Source organism: Pseudopodoces humilis, chromosome 10, assembly GCF_049639895.1.
Source record: "Pseudopodoces humilis isolate 2021_Gansu_Grassland_sample_001 chromosome 10, ASM4963989v1, whole genome shotgun sequence".
NCBI lineage: Eukaryota > Metazoa > Chordata > Aves > Passeriformes > Paridae > Pseudopodoces > Pseudopodoces humilis.
The window spans coordinates 11,009,378-11,026,837 of NC_142209.1; the positions used below are offsets into that span (position 1 = coordinate 11,009,378).

Below are 17,460 nucleotides of genomic sequence, written 5' to 3' on the forward strand. Positions count from 1 at the left end.
TTGAGACTGCTGTTTCCATGTCAAAAGTGCTGAGATGCAGGGTCAAGGAATGTGAGGTGGAAGAATGTAAATTGTCTGGAAACGGGAAATGATAGTTGCAAGTGCAGTTAAAGTGAATGTCCAGACTTACTGCTTTATGCAATGTGGAGAACCTTTTTTATTGTGTACATGAGCTTGGTTATGTTAAATGGTTAAAGCTTATTAAATAGTCAATTAGACCAGAAGAAATAGGGAAGCAGAAGAAATACCCATCGTGCTATATACATTTTACAAGTGAAGAAGGCTGAACAACTCACTGTAATGCAGCTGCCGATTCTAAAGGATGCCCTGTTACATGCTAGCATTCCTTGGTAACTTTCATAGCCTGGACTTGACATTATAAACTCACCCCTGGAGATATTTTGGCAAGATAGTCTAAAAATTTCTGCAGTCACCCCTTCTAGTCATGCTGTAGGTTTGGTTTTGTGTTCTTGCATGAATGTTAAATTGACTTTTAGGTATAAAGAAGTCTGAAGAAACCTAAAGCAAATACATAAAATAAGAAATACATGACATTGCATCACTGTGTGTCTTACATAAACTTTATTTGGCACATCATTAATTTCAGAATGTATATAAGTTTATAACTTCAGAAGTGTAGGACACTAGACTCTGCTGTCTAATTGCATCATGTGTAACCCTTGGTGGAATTCAACTCCATGTAAAGCAATCAAATCATTCAGTGTTTCCTTTTAAAGAGGATTCACTGGACCTGACTGGAGCCTGTTAAAAGTTTAAGTCCTCATTCAAAAAATAGTAATGTCCTGCCTGTAGTAAAACTACTTCCACTCTTGGCATTTTTCTGAACTTTTAGACTTCCAATCTGGGCAAAGGTGTTTAAGATTTTTTGGGGCAGGAAGTAACATACAGGGTGTTGGTCTCCAAATTGTCATATGTGTAAGTTGTTATTTTCTTAAGGGTACTTAACATGGCTGTGTCAGGTCAGCTAAGTTTATCTTTATATCTTTATATTAGTAAGATTAATATATTTACTGAACAGACTCATTATTGTTGTGCCTAGCTCAGCCATTTAAAAAAAAAACAAACCTGTACATCTCATGTATTATTTTGTTCTGCTTTTTCCTTTTTTAGGTGGGCTGGTTTCCATCAACTTATGTTGAAGAGGATGAATGAATTAAAAACTATCCTCTGCCTACCAGAAGTTTCAGGGATTGTAAAAATTTATATCTTTAATGTATAATTGGTCTTGTTACGTATTTAAAAAGCAACATTTTTGCCTGTCTGAACCTTCCAGTCTTAATGTTGGGATTTATACAGAAGTTTGGGCTGACAGATTAGTACCTTATCCAGAGCTGTGCAAGAAACAAGCTGCCAGTTTGCCTTCACTGGGGACCAGTACAAAGTCCAACCTCACCTTCCCAGAAGATCTCTGGAAAACAAAATTCTTTGTTCCTTTTCATTTCACCCTAAACTACACCATGAGTATGAGAAATGGCTGAAAATTTAACATTTCTCTTCTAGCTAACATCTGTGATGATACAAGGAGATGAAGGCTTATTATTCCTTATCACTGCATGCAGGAAACAGATTTCAATCATTCCAGTGGCCATAAAGAACAGTCAGTAGACTTGTCTTGAGACATCAAACTACTTCACTTATCAACTTGCAAACCATTTTACACTCACAAAAATATTCTGAAGGATGTAGTAAATATGAGTAGCATTCATGCATATGTAACTATTTAACTGGCTACTTTGAAGTCCTGCCTACATCTTCTAACAGTCTGTTTAAAGACAATCTAAAAAGGTGTAGTGATGTGGTATTTCTTTAAAAAAACATTGACAAAGTGGAATTGTGTGATCCTCTTATTGTCATCTAAAGCCTTTTTATGTGAGGTTTTTTCATTTAAGCATCTGACAATAAAAGTGCAACTGGGGGAGATAGTCCTGACAAGATGAGTTGAAAGTTTTTGGCAATAGCATTAAATAAATATTGCAGACTTACTCTGAAGGAGAAAATACTAATGCAAGATTATGTAATTTCTCATGAACAAAAGTGTTTAACTCTTTTATTGATTTGGATGAACTTGGATTTCAACTCAGTACTGGCTTTTCCAGGAGTTTCTATCACCTTTTGTGAAAGCAAATAGAACTTGCAAACTTCTTTCTGCCCTTTCCTTTCTTGTTGCTTGGGATGTTAATGGCAGTTCAATGAGGGAGTTGTTGCAGTATTCTCAACATCCCCAAATGTGTCTAGGTTAGGCAGCATGAAAGATCAGGCCTTGTAAAGTGGTGTCCACTGCTTGATGAAGCAGTGTTTAATGTAATTATGAAGAGGCAGAAATGTAGTTATAAGCTAAAATAAATGTGGGTGATGTCTTCAGATGTGCAGTTTTAAATATTTACATAATGTCACAGCTGGCTTGAAAACTTGAAAGAAAATCAAGCTCTTAAATTAAGTCAATTCATCCTGTCCCACATCCTCTTTTGCTTTTGCCTGTCTTCTTTTTGTGTTGGCATATTAGAATTTGTGTGCACTGACACTGCACGATTTAACACTGCAGTGTTTTCCCAGTCTGCAAGCAACATAATCTCCACTATTTGTCCACAGAGCAGAATCTGCTAGTACATATTTGGATTTCTCTTTGGCTGTCCCCAGGATTCTTTGCTTTTTTCTGGCCTTTCCTGGCCATCAAGAAGAATCAAGCACAACACAGAGACTTCACAAAATCTCCTTTATCTCTGCAACCTTCTTACCCAAATCTGCTGCACTCGACAGGCAGTGTGTGTGACCAGGGGGATGAGAGGAGCTTCTCGTTAGAAACTTGACTTGAGAGATTCAGCCTTGCAGATGACATTCTGCCGATGCTCTAGCTTTTCAAGGATTTACCTCAAAATTATGTAAACTGTGATTGTGTTGAGTGCATTACTTGATGGAATAATTGAGAGCATTTGTAAATATGTAGATGATGCATAAAAACTTTGTAAATTATGTGTACAGCAGTGTAGGCTAGAGTATGCAGTCTTTGATCATGTTTTGCCATGCAGTTTGATTGCCTATTGTGAGCTTAATCCTATATTCCTTAAGTAGAAAGATGCTTCTTTCTCAATTTAATCCTGTATTCCTTAAGTAGAAAGATGCTTCTTTCTCAATTTTGCCTGCTTAGGGGGTAGAGGAATAGGCTCTAGGTCTGTGAAGTGTTCAGTGCTTTATTGTCATATAGTTTTGAGAAGAGGCAGTTAAATTCAGTACAAGTTGAAAAATATATCAGTCATTTTCAACAGCTTGGGTTTAGAATAATTTTGAGTGTTCTCTTCATCCTAAAAATGTTGTAAACCTTTAAGCAATTCTGGAGTCCAGTAGTCATCCTTTAAGAAGAATGAAAGCCATAGGTAAACCTTACTTTTGTGGCGTAAATCTACATATCATTGTCTGTGTTTAATGCCCTGTATTGATTGAGTTAATGCTGCATCTTAAACTATATTTTGAGTACCAAAGAATTCCTAAATATTCTGGAGCATCTCTTTCATGTGCTGCTTTTGCCTGTATGGAGTTGTTTTGTCATGCAGTAATGGAGTTAAAGTACTTTAATTTGTACTATTTTGTAAATATGTTAAATATAATAAACTGGTTAATTTTTTTGTTTAATGATGTGTCAAAATGTGTAATTTGCTGTTGTGAAAGTTGTGCTTCATTTGTCTCACCACCTTCTCATTGTGAGAAGTTGATAATGGTTTGTTTTGGTCTCCAAGATTTACATAATCCTTATTTAGCTGTAAAACTGAACTGTGTTAGTGGAATAGTATAGCTTTCCTTGAGAAATTTCTATTGTTAGGACAATAGGCCTTGTGCCACATCCAGGATGGTGCTGAGGCTTTTTTGTCTTGTGGTGTCGTGTTTGGGGTTTTTTTTTGTTCTTTTTTTTGTTTGTTTTAAAATTTATTATTATATTTTTAGCTATAGAAAATCAGTCATATATTTTTGTCTGTCAAAGATGATACTTGTAGTTTTTTTGTTTGAAAATAAGTTGTGCCTAGAAAGTTTAATGTGTAACTTTTCACGGCAACATCTTTTCTCTTTTACCTTCTTTTTCTTCCTCTCTCATGTGTGAATTAACATATAAATTCAGGCTCAAGTTGAGTTGAGCTCAAGTCTGAAAATACAGTCTGTATCTGATTTCATGGGCTACTTGATAACCTTTTTGTGATGTAGCCCATTCATGTATTTTTTACAGTGTAACATTCATTATTAATATGTTTATAAAAATATTTCTGGACAGGTGAATTAATTCCACAAAGACAGTGATGATTCAGTTGCAGTGTTGATTTTTTTTGTGTCCCTTTCATTTTTCAGTAACAGATTTCCTTGCAGAACTGCCCTTCTAACAGATAATTATTAAACCTAATGAGGCATTTACACATCTCTGCAGATGTAAGGCATAATTTTCCTGTCACCCATGAACGTATCACATAACGAAGAGTCACACCTAATGTCGGATGCAAAAATGTGTCCCAATTAAATGCTCTTGTTAACAGTATCACACTTGGTCACAGGCATTCTCCTTCCCCTTGTATGTGAGAAGAGATATGTCCTCTGATGGGTGAGAAATTGAGAAAGCACTGTAATTAGGGCATTAGAACCACTTGTGGCTGTGTTCTCAATCGTTTTTTTCCATTGCAAGGCTTCGAAGCTTGAAAATCTCGGCTGGAAAAAAAATCTATCTTGACAATGAAAATTATGCCAACCATGATTCCTTTCCCCTTTGCCTCACAGGCAAGCTTGAGTTGCTCTGTGAAGAAGAAGGTAAGGACAATTCTCAAGGTTTTAGCCATTTATAAAGGTGAGACCGAGGTACATCTAGGAAGAGGTGGTGCTTGTTTATACAAAATACCCAGCCTCAGACCCAGGTTTTGTTCTGTTGACTTCAATGTTCAGTTCAAAGATATTTGTTTCTATTCTTGTCTCCTTGCTGGAAACTGGGCTGCTGATAGCCTTACATTACTTTGTCTGATTCAAGTTGTTCTCTTCAGAGCACCACTTACTTCATTTGAGTGACAGAGGAAGCACTCCCTCCTCTCCATTTTATTGCTGAGCATGGTTTTATATGACAGGGTATTTCTTTGGTTAGTTTGGGTCATCTACTTCTTTGTGTCTCCCAAACTTCTGTACACTGGGGTCGTGGCACAGAGTTAGAGAAAGCCTTGATGGTGCAACTCTGCCCACCTAGAACTAAACCCTCAGTGTGTTGTCAGCACTGTTTTTGCTGCAGATGTAAAACACGAGGCTGTAGGAGCTGGGATGATGGCATTCAGCACCACCTGGGGCACACCCAGTGCAGGCCTGAGGGGAGCTGCCAGGCAGTGATGTAGGGATGCTCTCCGTGTGTGTGTGTGTGTGTGTGTGTGTGTGTGTGTGTGTGTGTGTTTAATGCTTGGTCCTGTCTCAAGCTACTACAAGAAGCAGGAGCTGTGAAACATGCTGGGGAATTTCGACTCTTTTCTCCATGTCCACTCTATTGAGAAGGGGTAGTTTTGAGTAATTAAGCTTCCTAAAGCTGTGAGATGAGATGTTAATCATATCCACTTTCTCACAAAATGCTGAAATGTATGATGCATATATAATTAGCAAAAAGAAATATAGGAAGGATTAAGCTTCAGAAATTGGCTGCAGAAGGGTGAATAATTGCATTATCTTAGCAACTTCCTTTTGAAGAAAAAAAAGACGTTTGTTTTTATAGCAAATGAAGTTTGGGTTTCTAATTTAGTTTTGTAATTCCTGATCTGCTGTAGTGTATTCTGCCCATTCATTATGAGGATCTCTGCTGCTTACATGACTGTGAAGTTAGATTTTATTTAATAAGCCTCCTGGAATATTTAAGTTATTGGTGATTTTTTCTGGGTTCCAATTTTCTACCTGATAAATCTGCTTTTTGGAAAATATGTGAGTTCATTATAAAATGTTGCAGTCTGACCTTAAGTAAACTTAGAGGTACAAAAAATGGTGGGTTCAGAGGTGGCTGTTCACCAAGGGGCATCAGGCTGGTTTGCTTCTTTGAGAACTGACTTTTTTTATATTGATAGTGCAGTATGTGGCTTTGGGGAGAACAGAAATAGAGAAGACAGTAAAACAAGAAGTAAAAACTTGATACCACACCATATGTGTTAGAAACAACCTGGTATGTGGCAACATTTCTAAATGATTGCCCAAAATATTATACATATTTTGATAGCATTGGATTGGAAACAGAAATTATTTTACGTCACTGTGTGGGAAAACATTTGTTAGTGTTGTCCTAATCAAGGGCTCTTGCACTCAGTCCTGGTCTTACCAGGTAACTCTCTAAATAAATCTGTTTTCAATTAGTTGTCCTTTTTTCTTAAGCAATTGAAAGGTCTCAAGGAGATACACTGTTATTTCTAGTATTACAGTTCTCCCTTGTGCATAAAGCTAATGAAAATATGTATAATTGAAGAAACCTTTTCTCTGGTAGTTTTAGAATTAATGTCCTTATGGCGTGTAGCTATGAATAATGTGGAATGTGCCAGCAGACCCCCACCCCACTCAGTTACCTGGGTATGTACAAAGATCTTTTCTACCTCTTCTCCCTCCCCCGTTACAAAGTTCAACTGAGGTGTGGTACAAGTCCCACAGGTATTTACACCACTTACATGGGGAGAAGAAAAACACAGGCAGATCATAAAAGCAGTCATGCCTGATTTTTGTTTTTGTAGCATTAATTTTTATTGTTTGGGAAAGGGCAAGATGGGACTTCTGTTAGCTTTTGTATCAACTGCTCTAGAGCAATTCCAGGTAGGAGATGCAATGGCAGTTTGATATTTGACTTTGAGAAGAGAGATTTATGGTTTTTGCAGTTGTGTTTTAATATAAGCATGTGCACTGGATCAGGTAAAGATGGAATTAGATGATGAAGAGGTCAGTTGATCTCCAAATCAGTATGGTAGGATATTGAAAATCAAACTGTAGAAATCTGAACAAAGTCTAGATTCAGATTTTAAGTCTTTGCAATTTTGGTTCATTCTCATTTGGTTCATATTCTCCTGAATATGGGAGTCTGGGTTTAGTCTTCCTGTTACCAGAACTTGATTGCAACTCCTCAAATTTATACAGTACAACAGATGTACAAAACTGTTTTTATATCTCCTGGGGCATGCTAGTAAACATTTTCTTTTATATATATCTACAGGTATAAAAAAGATTGCTACACAAAATATTTTATCACATTTTTTCTCTTATGTGCTACACTGAAGAGCCACGTGGCTTTAGAAAAAACAAGTTTCCAAAAGCAATTCCCAGCCTGCACATTCTTCCCTTTCAAGTCACTGATGGTCTCAGTGTGTCTCTAGAGAGTTAAGATACCATGTTCAGGGATGTCTTTTTCGAATGTTCCTGTCCTCCCCCAAAATTCTTGACAAATACTACTTCTTGGTGGTGTCTAGAATATATTTAAAGTATTTTGAGGTGATACCATGCAAGCATGGGCTGTGAGTGGGCTGGAGGATTGGATCACCCAAATACTGATAAACTAGTACTTTAGGAAAAGCATGCAATTAAATATCCATGAAGATTTATTTACAGGTGGAAAGAATTGTCTGTACCTGTTAAGCCTGAGCAACTTGTGGCTAAGCAGCAGTACTGCTGAAAAGTGTAAAAGTGAGCCATGGACAGAACAGAAGTTGACAGGATTTTACTGTGAAGAAGGTAAATACTGTCTTGATGGCTAGTAAGGGGAACATCATCTATAAAATGGGAAGTCATCATTTACTTAATTTCTGGTACGACTCCAGCTTAAGTGCTTTGTCCAGCTTTGGCCACTAAGCCCTGTATAGGATACAGTCTCATTGAAAATATTCCTGAAGAGACTTAATAAATGTTGAGAAACTGGAATTATCTGAATGGAAGTATATAACAGGCTAAGGGGGTGTGGCAGTAGCATCCAAATAACTAAAATGTTTTACATAGTTTGAGAGACTGAGCTCTTAGTTCAGTCCTAGTCAGTTAAATCAACTAGTACAGTTCCTAGTCAGTGTAAACAGTGACAGAAAAAACAATCTTGAACTGAAGAAAGAGGATTCAGTTTTTAGGAATCTTTTCTGAATAACGAGCTACATAGACACAATATTATCTGGGCAAGTTGTGGTATCTTCAGTCCTGGAGGTGTTTCAGATGTGGTTAGCTTAATGTCTGTCAGGGATAGTTTATGTGGAGTTAGAGATGCCCAAGATATGCATCACCTGTTCTTTGGAGCTCCTACAGTACTACCTTCCTGTAACTACCTTTCAGCTGTGCAGTGCTTCAGTCAGCTGCTGGTGTTTACCAAAATCTCATGGAAATGTTATACCAATGTGTAGAGGAAAAGGTAAATGAAAGGTAATAAGGTGAACAGCCATTGCTAGCAGGCAGAGTTTGAATGTTTATGAATTAAAACAGTTTCTTCAAGAGATGCAACTGGTTCATTATTAGCTCATAGTGTAAAAACGTTGTAAAACCAGAGTCTTTAAGACTTGCTTCACAGTGGGAGGCATGAGCTAAAGAGCATTATTGCAGTTCACAGGTTTATTTTTGGTAGAACATACTGTTGCTGCAACACATGTAGGTTTGTCAAAATCAAAACTTTTCTTAAATACTTATTGATTTCAGGGAAAGTTAACAAGCAAAGCAGCTCAGGTACCATGTTATTCTACTTGGTTCTGAATTTAAAGAAAATGGCTTTGAGAAAGAAATTACTTTGCTTCAAGCATTCTTCCCTCAAATCATCAGAGACTATATTTTTATGAAGCAACATTTAGTTCTCAGGCAGAATTTGCAAAAGTACTGTAATACTAATTTTTTTCCATAAAACAGAGAGTGGCAAACAAGCCATCAGCTTGACTGTACTCTTTTTTGAAGTCAAATGGTTGAATACTAGTGCTAAGATTAATTCTACTTGGTGTCTGAAAGCATCCTTTTCTTGTTTGACCTTTTCTAGATAAATAACAGTGTTAGCTCTTGGCAAGGCATCCTTTTTCTCTGTTCTAAATGTGTATAAGGAGATGCAGTGACTTGTCTTACATGCAGCTGAATTTAGTTTTTGGATTGTCATGAGTGTTTTGTAGTTAACAGTAAAATAAATCAACAAGCTGTAGTCTAAATGAAATGCATCTAATAAAACCTAGCTGTTTTCTCTTTCTGGCTTCTCATAATGAATGCACTGTGAAGAGAAATTTTATTTGAATGTCACTGCATGAGCAGTTCTAATTACTAATAGAATTCATCAAACAATCTAGTAGTGTAGTGACATTAAGTAATAATTAATGAACCGTGTGATATGTGGGTGCATGAAGTGACAATGATTAACCTGTGGCCTAACAGGATGTGCTTGGAAAACAAGTGGCATACGAGATAACACTTTGTTCTTTCCTGTGTCATTGGAATTTGGCCTGTCTCCACTCACAAAATGAACCTGGATTCAAAATCAAGAACCTAATGATGTGGCTGGTGTATGGAGCATGTACATGTTTCACTACACTTCAGCCTGGGTGTGACATGGCTCCTTATTTTGGAGCTGATATTAACAGGTGTGCCTCCGCCTTACCTTCAAAGAGTTGGAAAAATCTCAGGATTTGATCTACTGATGTATTAATTTTTTAATAATTTGTAAAACCCACGTTACCTAGACACTGAAGTAACAGCTATATCTGTGTTATATGAGGATGTGAAATAATGCATTCAACTGTGCACACAGAATATTCTTTAGCCAGTGCTGAGAATCTTGCTGCTTCTAGGAGAAGGAATTGGTGGGAAAAATCAAGTATTTCATTGGTACAGCCAGTACACTTACAAAGAACATACAGATTTTTCCATTTTCCAGATGAACAGTCAGTTTTCTTCCCATAGACTGCTGTTTGTGGAAAATCCTTTGTCTTTTATTCTCACTTGTGACTTTCTTCTCTGCCTGTGTAGTGTTTCCGTGGTTCCTTATGCTCTTTTGTATCCTTTGTTCCTCCCCCCTTGTCTAATGACAACAACAAAAGAACCCTTCAGTCAGTTCCCCATCTCTGTTTTAGAAATCATTACTAAGAAGCGTTTTTCTAGCACGTGTTTTCACAAAGCCTACCTTGCCTTGGGAAGTGGTTTCTTATTATACTTACCAATTCAAGAAACATGTAACTTTTATTTCCCCACATAGTCACTGTGAAAAATGTTTAGTAGAGCATTAACTCCAACTTGTTGAAGTATACATAATACAACAGCTTTCAGAACACTTCCCAGCACAGTAACAAGCATGGGGCATATATATAAATAAAAGAAACCTTATGGTAGTAGGAAATTCAATGGCAAAACACACGCTTAAAGTATAATCAACATTTGCTCTGAGTTTTTGAAAGTGAGCATTTCTAGTATATATTGTACTTTCCACTTTTCAGAAATACCAATGTTTTATATTGCATGCTTTGCTGAGAATAGAATCTCAAATAGAATCACCATGTCACCTAATCATTGGTGGCTTTTTCTTATGGACGGGTTCATAAGTGCCTTCTAGTGAGGCAGGGAGGAAATTTGTTCTAAGAGAGAACTGAACACTCATTTTAACAATATTCTGTTGAGTAATAGAACTTTACAGAGTTTTTATATTATTTCAGAATATTTTGTACAGTTCTTCTACTTAAATGATCCATTGTGGTAATGCAGAAAAAATAGGTTGTTATAAGAGGGGGAAAATTATAAACTCAAATGCCCTTTAAATATATGTGCTTATTTCCAAGATCAGAATTCACTATTACACTTCCTGGAGTGTAGCTGGAGTCGTGTTGTATTTTCTTTTAAGCTTTTTAAATGAAAAAAAAAAATAAAATGTGTGCAGCAGAGACCATGGAGGATATAGACTACAGCCAACAACCTCAGGAAAAGCTCAAGCTTTACTGGAACTGGTAAGTTCTGTTGTAACCGTGGATCTTTCATTCTCAAGAAGACATAGACTGGTGCAAACTGAAGCCACATGATTCAGTTAGGGTATGTATAACTTTTTCTTCTGTTTTTCTCTAATTCTGCTGTATTTCTTCTCACACGTGGATTTCCCAGTCCCCTCTGAGCTGGGCTCCTTTGGAATACTTCCTCACGGGGAATTCCATTTATCTCAGTTCTCTGGGTCAGAAGAAAACTCCAAAGCTCGTTAGGATCTTGTTTCTTGTGTTTATTTGGATGTTATCACAAAACTTGGCAGGCATCTCCAGACTTTCTGCACAAGTTTAATTCACTATAACCTGGCACATTTTGGTTCTGATAGCATAAAATGGCATCAAACTGTGCAGCCTTTTAATCTTTATACTTATCCAATTATCAATAGACACATGTATTATTTTTCTTACTGACGCAATGACCCAACACCTGTGTTCTGCACTGCGGCATTTTCTGTCCAATCACCTACTACTACCCAAAAACCTCTAGAAGAAGAAAATGAAGAAGCAAGAAGAAGGAAAAGAGACAACACTCTAAATCCTTCATCTTGTCTTCTGCTCTCTAAACTAGCTTAAACTCTAAACTAACTTTTTCACCCAGTGACTTAAGAAAACTCTGTAATTTACACACTCACCCTTTTAGCTTTTCTGTCTAACTTTAACAGTGGTTTTCATGTATCACCATGAAAACATGCTCATAAATTTCATGTTATATGAAATTCAGTGTCTTCCTGGATCCCAGGCAGCAGAGACAAGGGCACACACTCTGTGTCTCAGACTCCAATAGTATGTGTTGTCAACAATTATTCAGTTGCATTGGTTTTACCAGTGATGGTGCCTGAGGCCATATCTTAGAGTTAATCATAGTTATCTGGCAATCACATAAAATAACTGTTCAGAAAATTATATTCCAGCTGCATCTCAAGCAAACTGATCTCCAGTGCATAGAGAGGAATGTCAGCATCCCTGTGTCACATGCATGAAAGCTGAGGTTAAAGACACAACCCCAGAGTTGCACAGACTGCAACCTCATGTACTGCAGTGGGAGGTAAGCATTCCTAACTCTGAGCCTAAAACCTACCAGACCAAAATTCAGGATCTATTGCTTTTACCCAGTTCTGGTTGTCTATCAAAGGAAATACTCTGAGAACAACATTTTGTATGCTGTATACCTGATGCTTTTTTACAAAACTCTCTAGGATGAAGAATCTGCTGAAAAAAGTTTGAGATGCATTAATGGGAACTGCTTCCTTCCTGCTTGTTATTAGTTGTTTTGGGTTTCTGATTACAGCAGTAAATGCAGAAGAAATCCAAGTATTTTCACATTTGTTGGATTCAGTTACAATTTAGCCAAAGGGCAAGAGAGACCTCTTTGTTGAAACAATGCTACTTTGTTTCTCTGTTTTTTAATTATTAAGTCTGAGAAACAAACAACATTCTTATTAAACATGTTAGTGTTACTAATTAAAAAAAAGTAACACTCCATCTACATACACTCTTTCATAATATAAATGGTGGTCAACTGTCCTATGTGTAACAAAGTCCAAAGGTTTCAATTTGGCTTGAGCCTCAGTCCAAATATACTAAAATGATAAACCTGCAGTTAGCAGTCCTGAAGAGTTGTTAAGCTGGTTTATAGAAATGCCATGCACTAACTAGGGGAACAGAAGACAGAAACTGGACTGCTGCAGTCTCTGGGTGCCCAGGCAATTTGTTGACTTGAAGAGAGCCAGGAAGACCTGATTCTGCTGTTTGGGGAGTGTCAGATGAGGACATACCCGCTTTAAAGACACTCTAAATATTGCTGGGAAGTTGGAATTGATGGGTATTGCAGACATGGTCAACAAGGATTCTGAGATGTTCTGTTTAAATCCCTTAGAGAAAAAGTTGTAAACTCTCCAGAGTAATGGTTGTGACAAAGATTCTACTTTTGCTGACTGTTTCCTTGCCCTCTAGTATGGTCAGAAATGGTCAAGGACAGACTCTTTCAGTGGAGAAAACTTTTTACCAGTGAGTTCTTCTCCCTGAAGTGCCTTGGACAAGTGAGTGCTCACTGGTTAGTAGTTAGGTAAGTGTTTTCCTGTTCTTTAGAATTCTTCATGTACCTAAGAATTTCTAGTAGGTATAGAATACTATAGAAAATGTTGCTGGAATGGTAAGTGATCGTGTTTATCAAATTTCTTTTATTTTCCTCTTATTTCCCTTTCCCTCATCTTCCTCTTAGGAGCTGTTGAAAAGCTTGGCATCTTTTGTGTTATTTATATTGTCAGACTTGTAAAGTTCCTTACCTGACAAAGAATATGGCTCAGTGCTCACTGTGTGAGCTGCTGCCATGTTTAGCTTGCTTCCTCTGAGGCGTGTGGTGTTACACTGGAGTCCCTGCCTGTTTACAGACAGTGTTCACAGTAACTAGGAATCCCTTGTAAACAGGCAGTACTTCTCCCTGCTATTACATACAGATCAATAGTCTTTGTGCAGCTGAGCAGATCATGTAATTTCTGATATAACCAAACAGGCAGCAGCATGAAGATATTATTGCCTAAAAGCAGGTGCTAGAACAAAACAAATGGTTTTATTGATTCTCCTAAGTTTAATTAAATTTTCAAAACATTTCCACCCTGTCACTTTCTTTGGCCTTATGAATTGTCGGTACAGTATAGGCATAGTTTTCTAATTATTTTCTGGTACTTTAAAAACAAATAACAACAGACTTAAGGATATATTCTGCAGTGTTTATACATGGAAATAATAGATACTTGTAGTGAAGAGCTTACTATCCCAAAGGCTTTTTCTCTTTTAAAGTCTCAGTCTGCATAACAGTGTTGGAAGCAGATTAATTTAGAGATTTTGAGAATTCTGTTGCTGAGGAAAAGCATTGTATTTGTGAGAGGTGGGTGAGGGCTGTAAGGGTGTATGCGAGAAAAAGGATCGCTGTGAGTACGAGTGATGAAGCACTGGGTCTGAATGCTGGAATATTTTGGAGGCTGGGTAGCATACAAAGGAATATTTCCAGTTCATTTTTAGAGAACACCTAAGTTTCCAACCACTGCAGAACAGATAACATTTGGTCAGTAAGGTGATGGGCTGAGAAGTCAGTGGGTTTTGAAGAGCTGCTCTGATGATACTTCCATCATCCATTTGCCCCACAGTTGGCACAAGGCTCTTCTCACTTGTTTGGCAATGATTAGTGGTTGGTGTAGGAAGGCTGGATTACCCTGTACTGCAGATGGGTGGGGAAAGTCCACTCATGATTTGGATCCATTTTTCCTCAAGGGGAGGCAAGGACTACAACTGGTGCATTTGAATGTAGGAAATCAGACACTACCCTCTTCCAAATGCGTGCTGGAAGATATTTAATTCAGTTACTTTGTTATGCTTAGTGCAGTCCTATAGAGACAGGATTCAGGGGAAGCTTTTGATCAGTATTCTAATCATAGCTGTTGTGGAAAAACTGCTACCTAGAGATTGCTGCTAGGACTGGGGAGAGGATAGATCAGTTCAGGGGCACTCTGCAGGGTACAGCCTAAAACTTGTACTAGAAGGAAAGAGACATTTTAAAAGAATGACATATAATTCTATCACGCAATGTCCCTGTAGGAAATACAAGTCAAGTGCACCAATAAATGGAAGAGGAAAATGCCATGGAAGGCAGTAAATCAAAATGTAATTGATTGGAATATTTAGAGAGCTTAATTTCAATTACTGAAAGTGAGACTATGGCATACTGCAAAAGTCTGAGGTTGAGAGGGAGAGACTTGCAGCACTTACTGTTCAGCCCTCTTCTTTACTTCCCAGAAGTGGTGTGCTGGGGGAGCCCAGCAGCTGACCCTGCGGGACGTGGCCTTATTGCTCATTTTGGAACAGTCTGTATAGCTTCAGTGTTTTCAGTAGTTTGGCAGTTTAAAACTGAGGAATTAGGCTATTTAGCCTAATTGGTGAGAATGGAAACAATCTAGGAGCTTGGCTATTCTCTGGTTAGCAGTGAAGCTCTTAGTCACTGAGTCTCAGAGTGCTGTAACTACCATTTCCATTTGCTTTTGTGGCTTGTACTGTACCGAATCCTTACTAGAACTGAGGGAAGGCTAATCAAGCTACTGATAATTCCAGTGAAGTTATACACTTCCATCATCTCTCCTACATTTTTCACTAACAATTTCATGTCTGATTTCAGTTATATTTTAACATTTTCAATTGAAATGGCAATTATTCGTTGTCAGAACCCAGCCATTACTCTTGTCAAAAAGACATACGATGCATTAGCTTAAGGGCAATTGGCAATAACTACAGAGGTGACATTCAGTTACACAGAATGGGCAGGTTCTACATATATCTTCCTCAAGTGGTCAGGGTTTGCATGCCCTGCAGTTTGCACTGTTTGGGAGTGCTGCCCAACTAATAGTGCAAAACCAAACCAAATTTCTGTTTGGCTTTGAGACCATTTTGCTGTAATTAACATCTGCTCTCTCAGAGTTTCATTGAAGTCTTTTTATGTCTGTGTTTTATAACTCACTGAAATGAGCTTGCACAAGGGGGTGGAAGGGGAAGCACTTCGTTGCCATGTAGTCTCCCTAAGCATTTGTGATGACAAAGCTTTCTGATTACTGGGAGGCAGGGACCAAATGATATTTCCGTGCACCATTTCAGTTTGTGGAAAATATCCTTTGCTTTTCTAAATCCTGTTATCCTTCCTCCTCAGGTTATGCTTGCTTTCACTTGTTATCTCTTAAGAGAGATTTGGAACATGATAAAACATCCTTTGTTTTATTTCATTTCCACTGGACTTGTGGGACAGATTTGAGATGCATTCAGGAGTTCCACATAATTTCTGCATCACTGGAGCTTTAAAAATCCAGTTCTGCTAATGCAACTGAAAGAGGCCCTCATGTTTTCTTTCTTATAACAAGAGTGGGAGTTATAGTCAGCTGTGCATGAGGGAGGGGAAGAAGCTACTGGGATGGTATGATGCAGAGGGATTTTATTTTCCAATGACGAAAAAAATCTCACCACAAAGATTTTTTATTTAATATTGAAGTGTTCCTCACATCTTAACTTTGTCCATTTTCTGACACAGTTTGACCCGATACATTTTCTGGATAAAATTGTGGCTACATGGAATTTAGTGGCAGAACCCATGAAAGCTCATGAAAACAAGATTTCACATGCTAAATATGGACGCCTGTGTTTGTTAATTCTGTTCTCAGTTATTAGTCTACAGACATTGTTAGCTATGTTATTTTTCTCTAATTCTGTGCTGTTGTACCCTTCTTTGCCTCATTTAGCCAGGAGAAGGAAAACAATGGTTGTTTTTACTCTGTGGGTCCTTTTCATTTTCTGCCTGGTCTTACACAGGATTTCTCTATTGGAATACCAGTCACCACAAGACAGTGATAAACATTGTGACATTTCAAGTCCAATGAACAATATGATAATTCACATCTAATTACCTGAGCTAGTTGTACCCATAACTTCCCTTTAAGGCTTCAGGAGGCTCATGATACCCACTGCCCTTGTTCTGAAGAGATTCTCAGCTTTTCAGCTTGTGCCTTTCTGAGTGTGAGGGCTGGGTTCGCTAATATTTTGTGAATATCCCTGTGCGTGTCGCAGGCCTCACTGACTACTTTATCAAGGTGTCTTATTTTTTTATACCTTCCTATTTGCTGGTAGTACCTGCCCAGTCTGTTGTCAGCACTCACCCAGCCTCACTATGGGTCTAGTGCAGCACCATACCTTGTCTCCCTACAGGGAATTCAAGGGTAGGAACAGACCATTCCTCCTCCTCTTCAAATCATGTCATTACTGACCAGTTCCTGCAAACACTTGCCTTCCAAAAGCAGTGCTCCTTATTTATGCTTGTAGTTATCTAAGATAATGTAGCTAATCCAGCATTTCCATGTTTAAAATGTCCCTTTTGAAGAGTGGAAGCTTTCAGCTGATAACCAGTGCCCTTTGTTCACCTTCAGTGCTGTTTTCCACATGATTATCCCCATGGAAATACTGGTCCTCAGGTGCATACTTTGAGAACCTAGTGGCAAAAAATACCCATGGACAGCACTGTGGGTATACAGGATAATTTCTTCCCAGCTGTTACTGCAATGCTTCCACCAGCATACTTCCACTTCAGATCACTTTAATTTGCATCAGAAAAGTATAAATCCTTAACGAAAAAATTCCACATGTGTCTTCTGCAACAAGACACAGAAGTTGTGAAGACTGACTGGCTGCAGAATTTATACAGATACTGAGTTCCTAGAAAAGCAAACATGTATAATTACCTTCTTAATAAGATATGAAGGAGTAGTAAATGTTTCGGTTTTTTTGTGTGTGAAGCCTCTCACAACCAGAGCAATTAGAACAAATCCCAGAGCTCAAAGGCTGTGGCAGTTTTCTTGTCAGTATTAAGAATATTTTTTCCCCCAAATGAACAGAAGCTGTAATTTATTGTAATGTGCCCATTTGAGCACTATGTGGGGGGAGTGTGTTGGGAGGCTGGCTTTCCAGCCACTCC

The 17,460-nt window shown here is 38.0% G+C and overlaps 1 protein-coding gene across 3 annotated transcripts in view; it reads left to right on the plus strand.

Moving 5' to 3' along the window:
* The window catches only part of VAV3 (vav guanine nucleotide exchange factor 3), a 153,974-nt gene extending 150,356 nt beyond the window's left edge, over positions 1–3,618 (plus strand). For all 3 annotated transcript variants that reach the window (XM_005520924.3, XM_014250905.2, XM_088060523.1), the window contains one exon: positions 1,132–3,618. In XM_005520924.3, the coding sequence (XP_005520981.1) occupies positions 1,132–1,173 (42 nt within the window). In that variant the 3' untranslated portion in view covers positions 1,174–3,618. The remainder of the gene's footprint in view (positions 1–1,131) is intronic.
* The last annotated feature ends 13,842 nt before the right edge of the window (positions 3,619–17,460 follow it).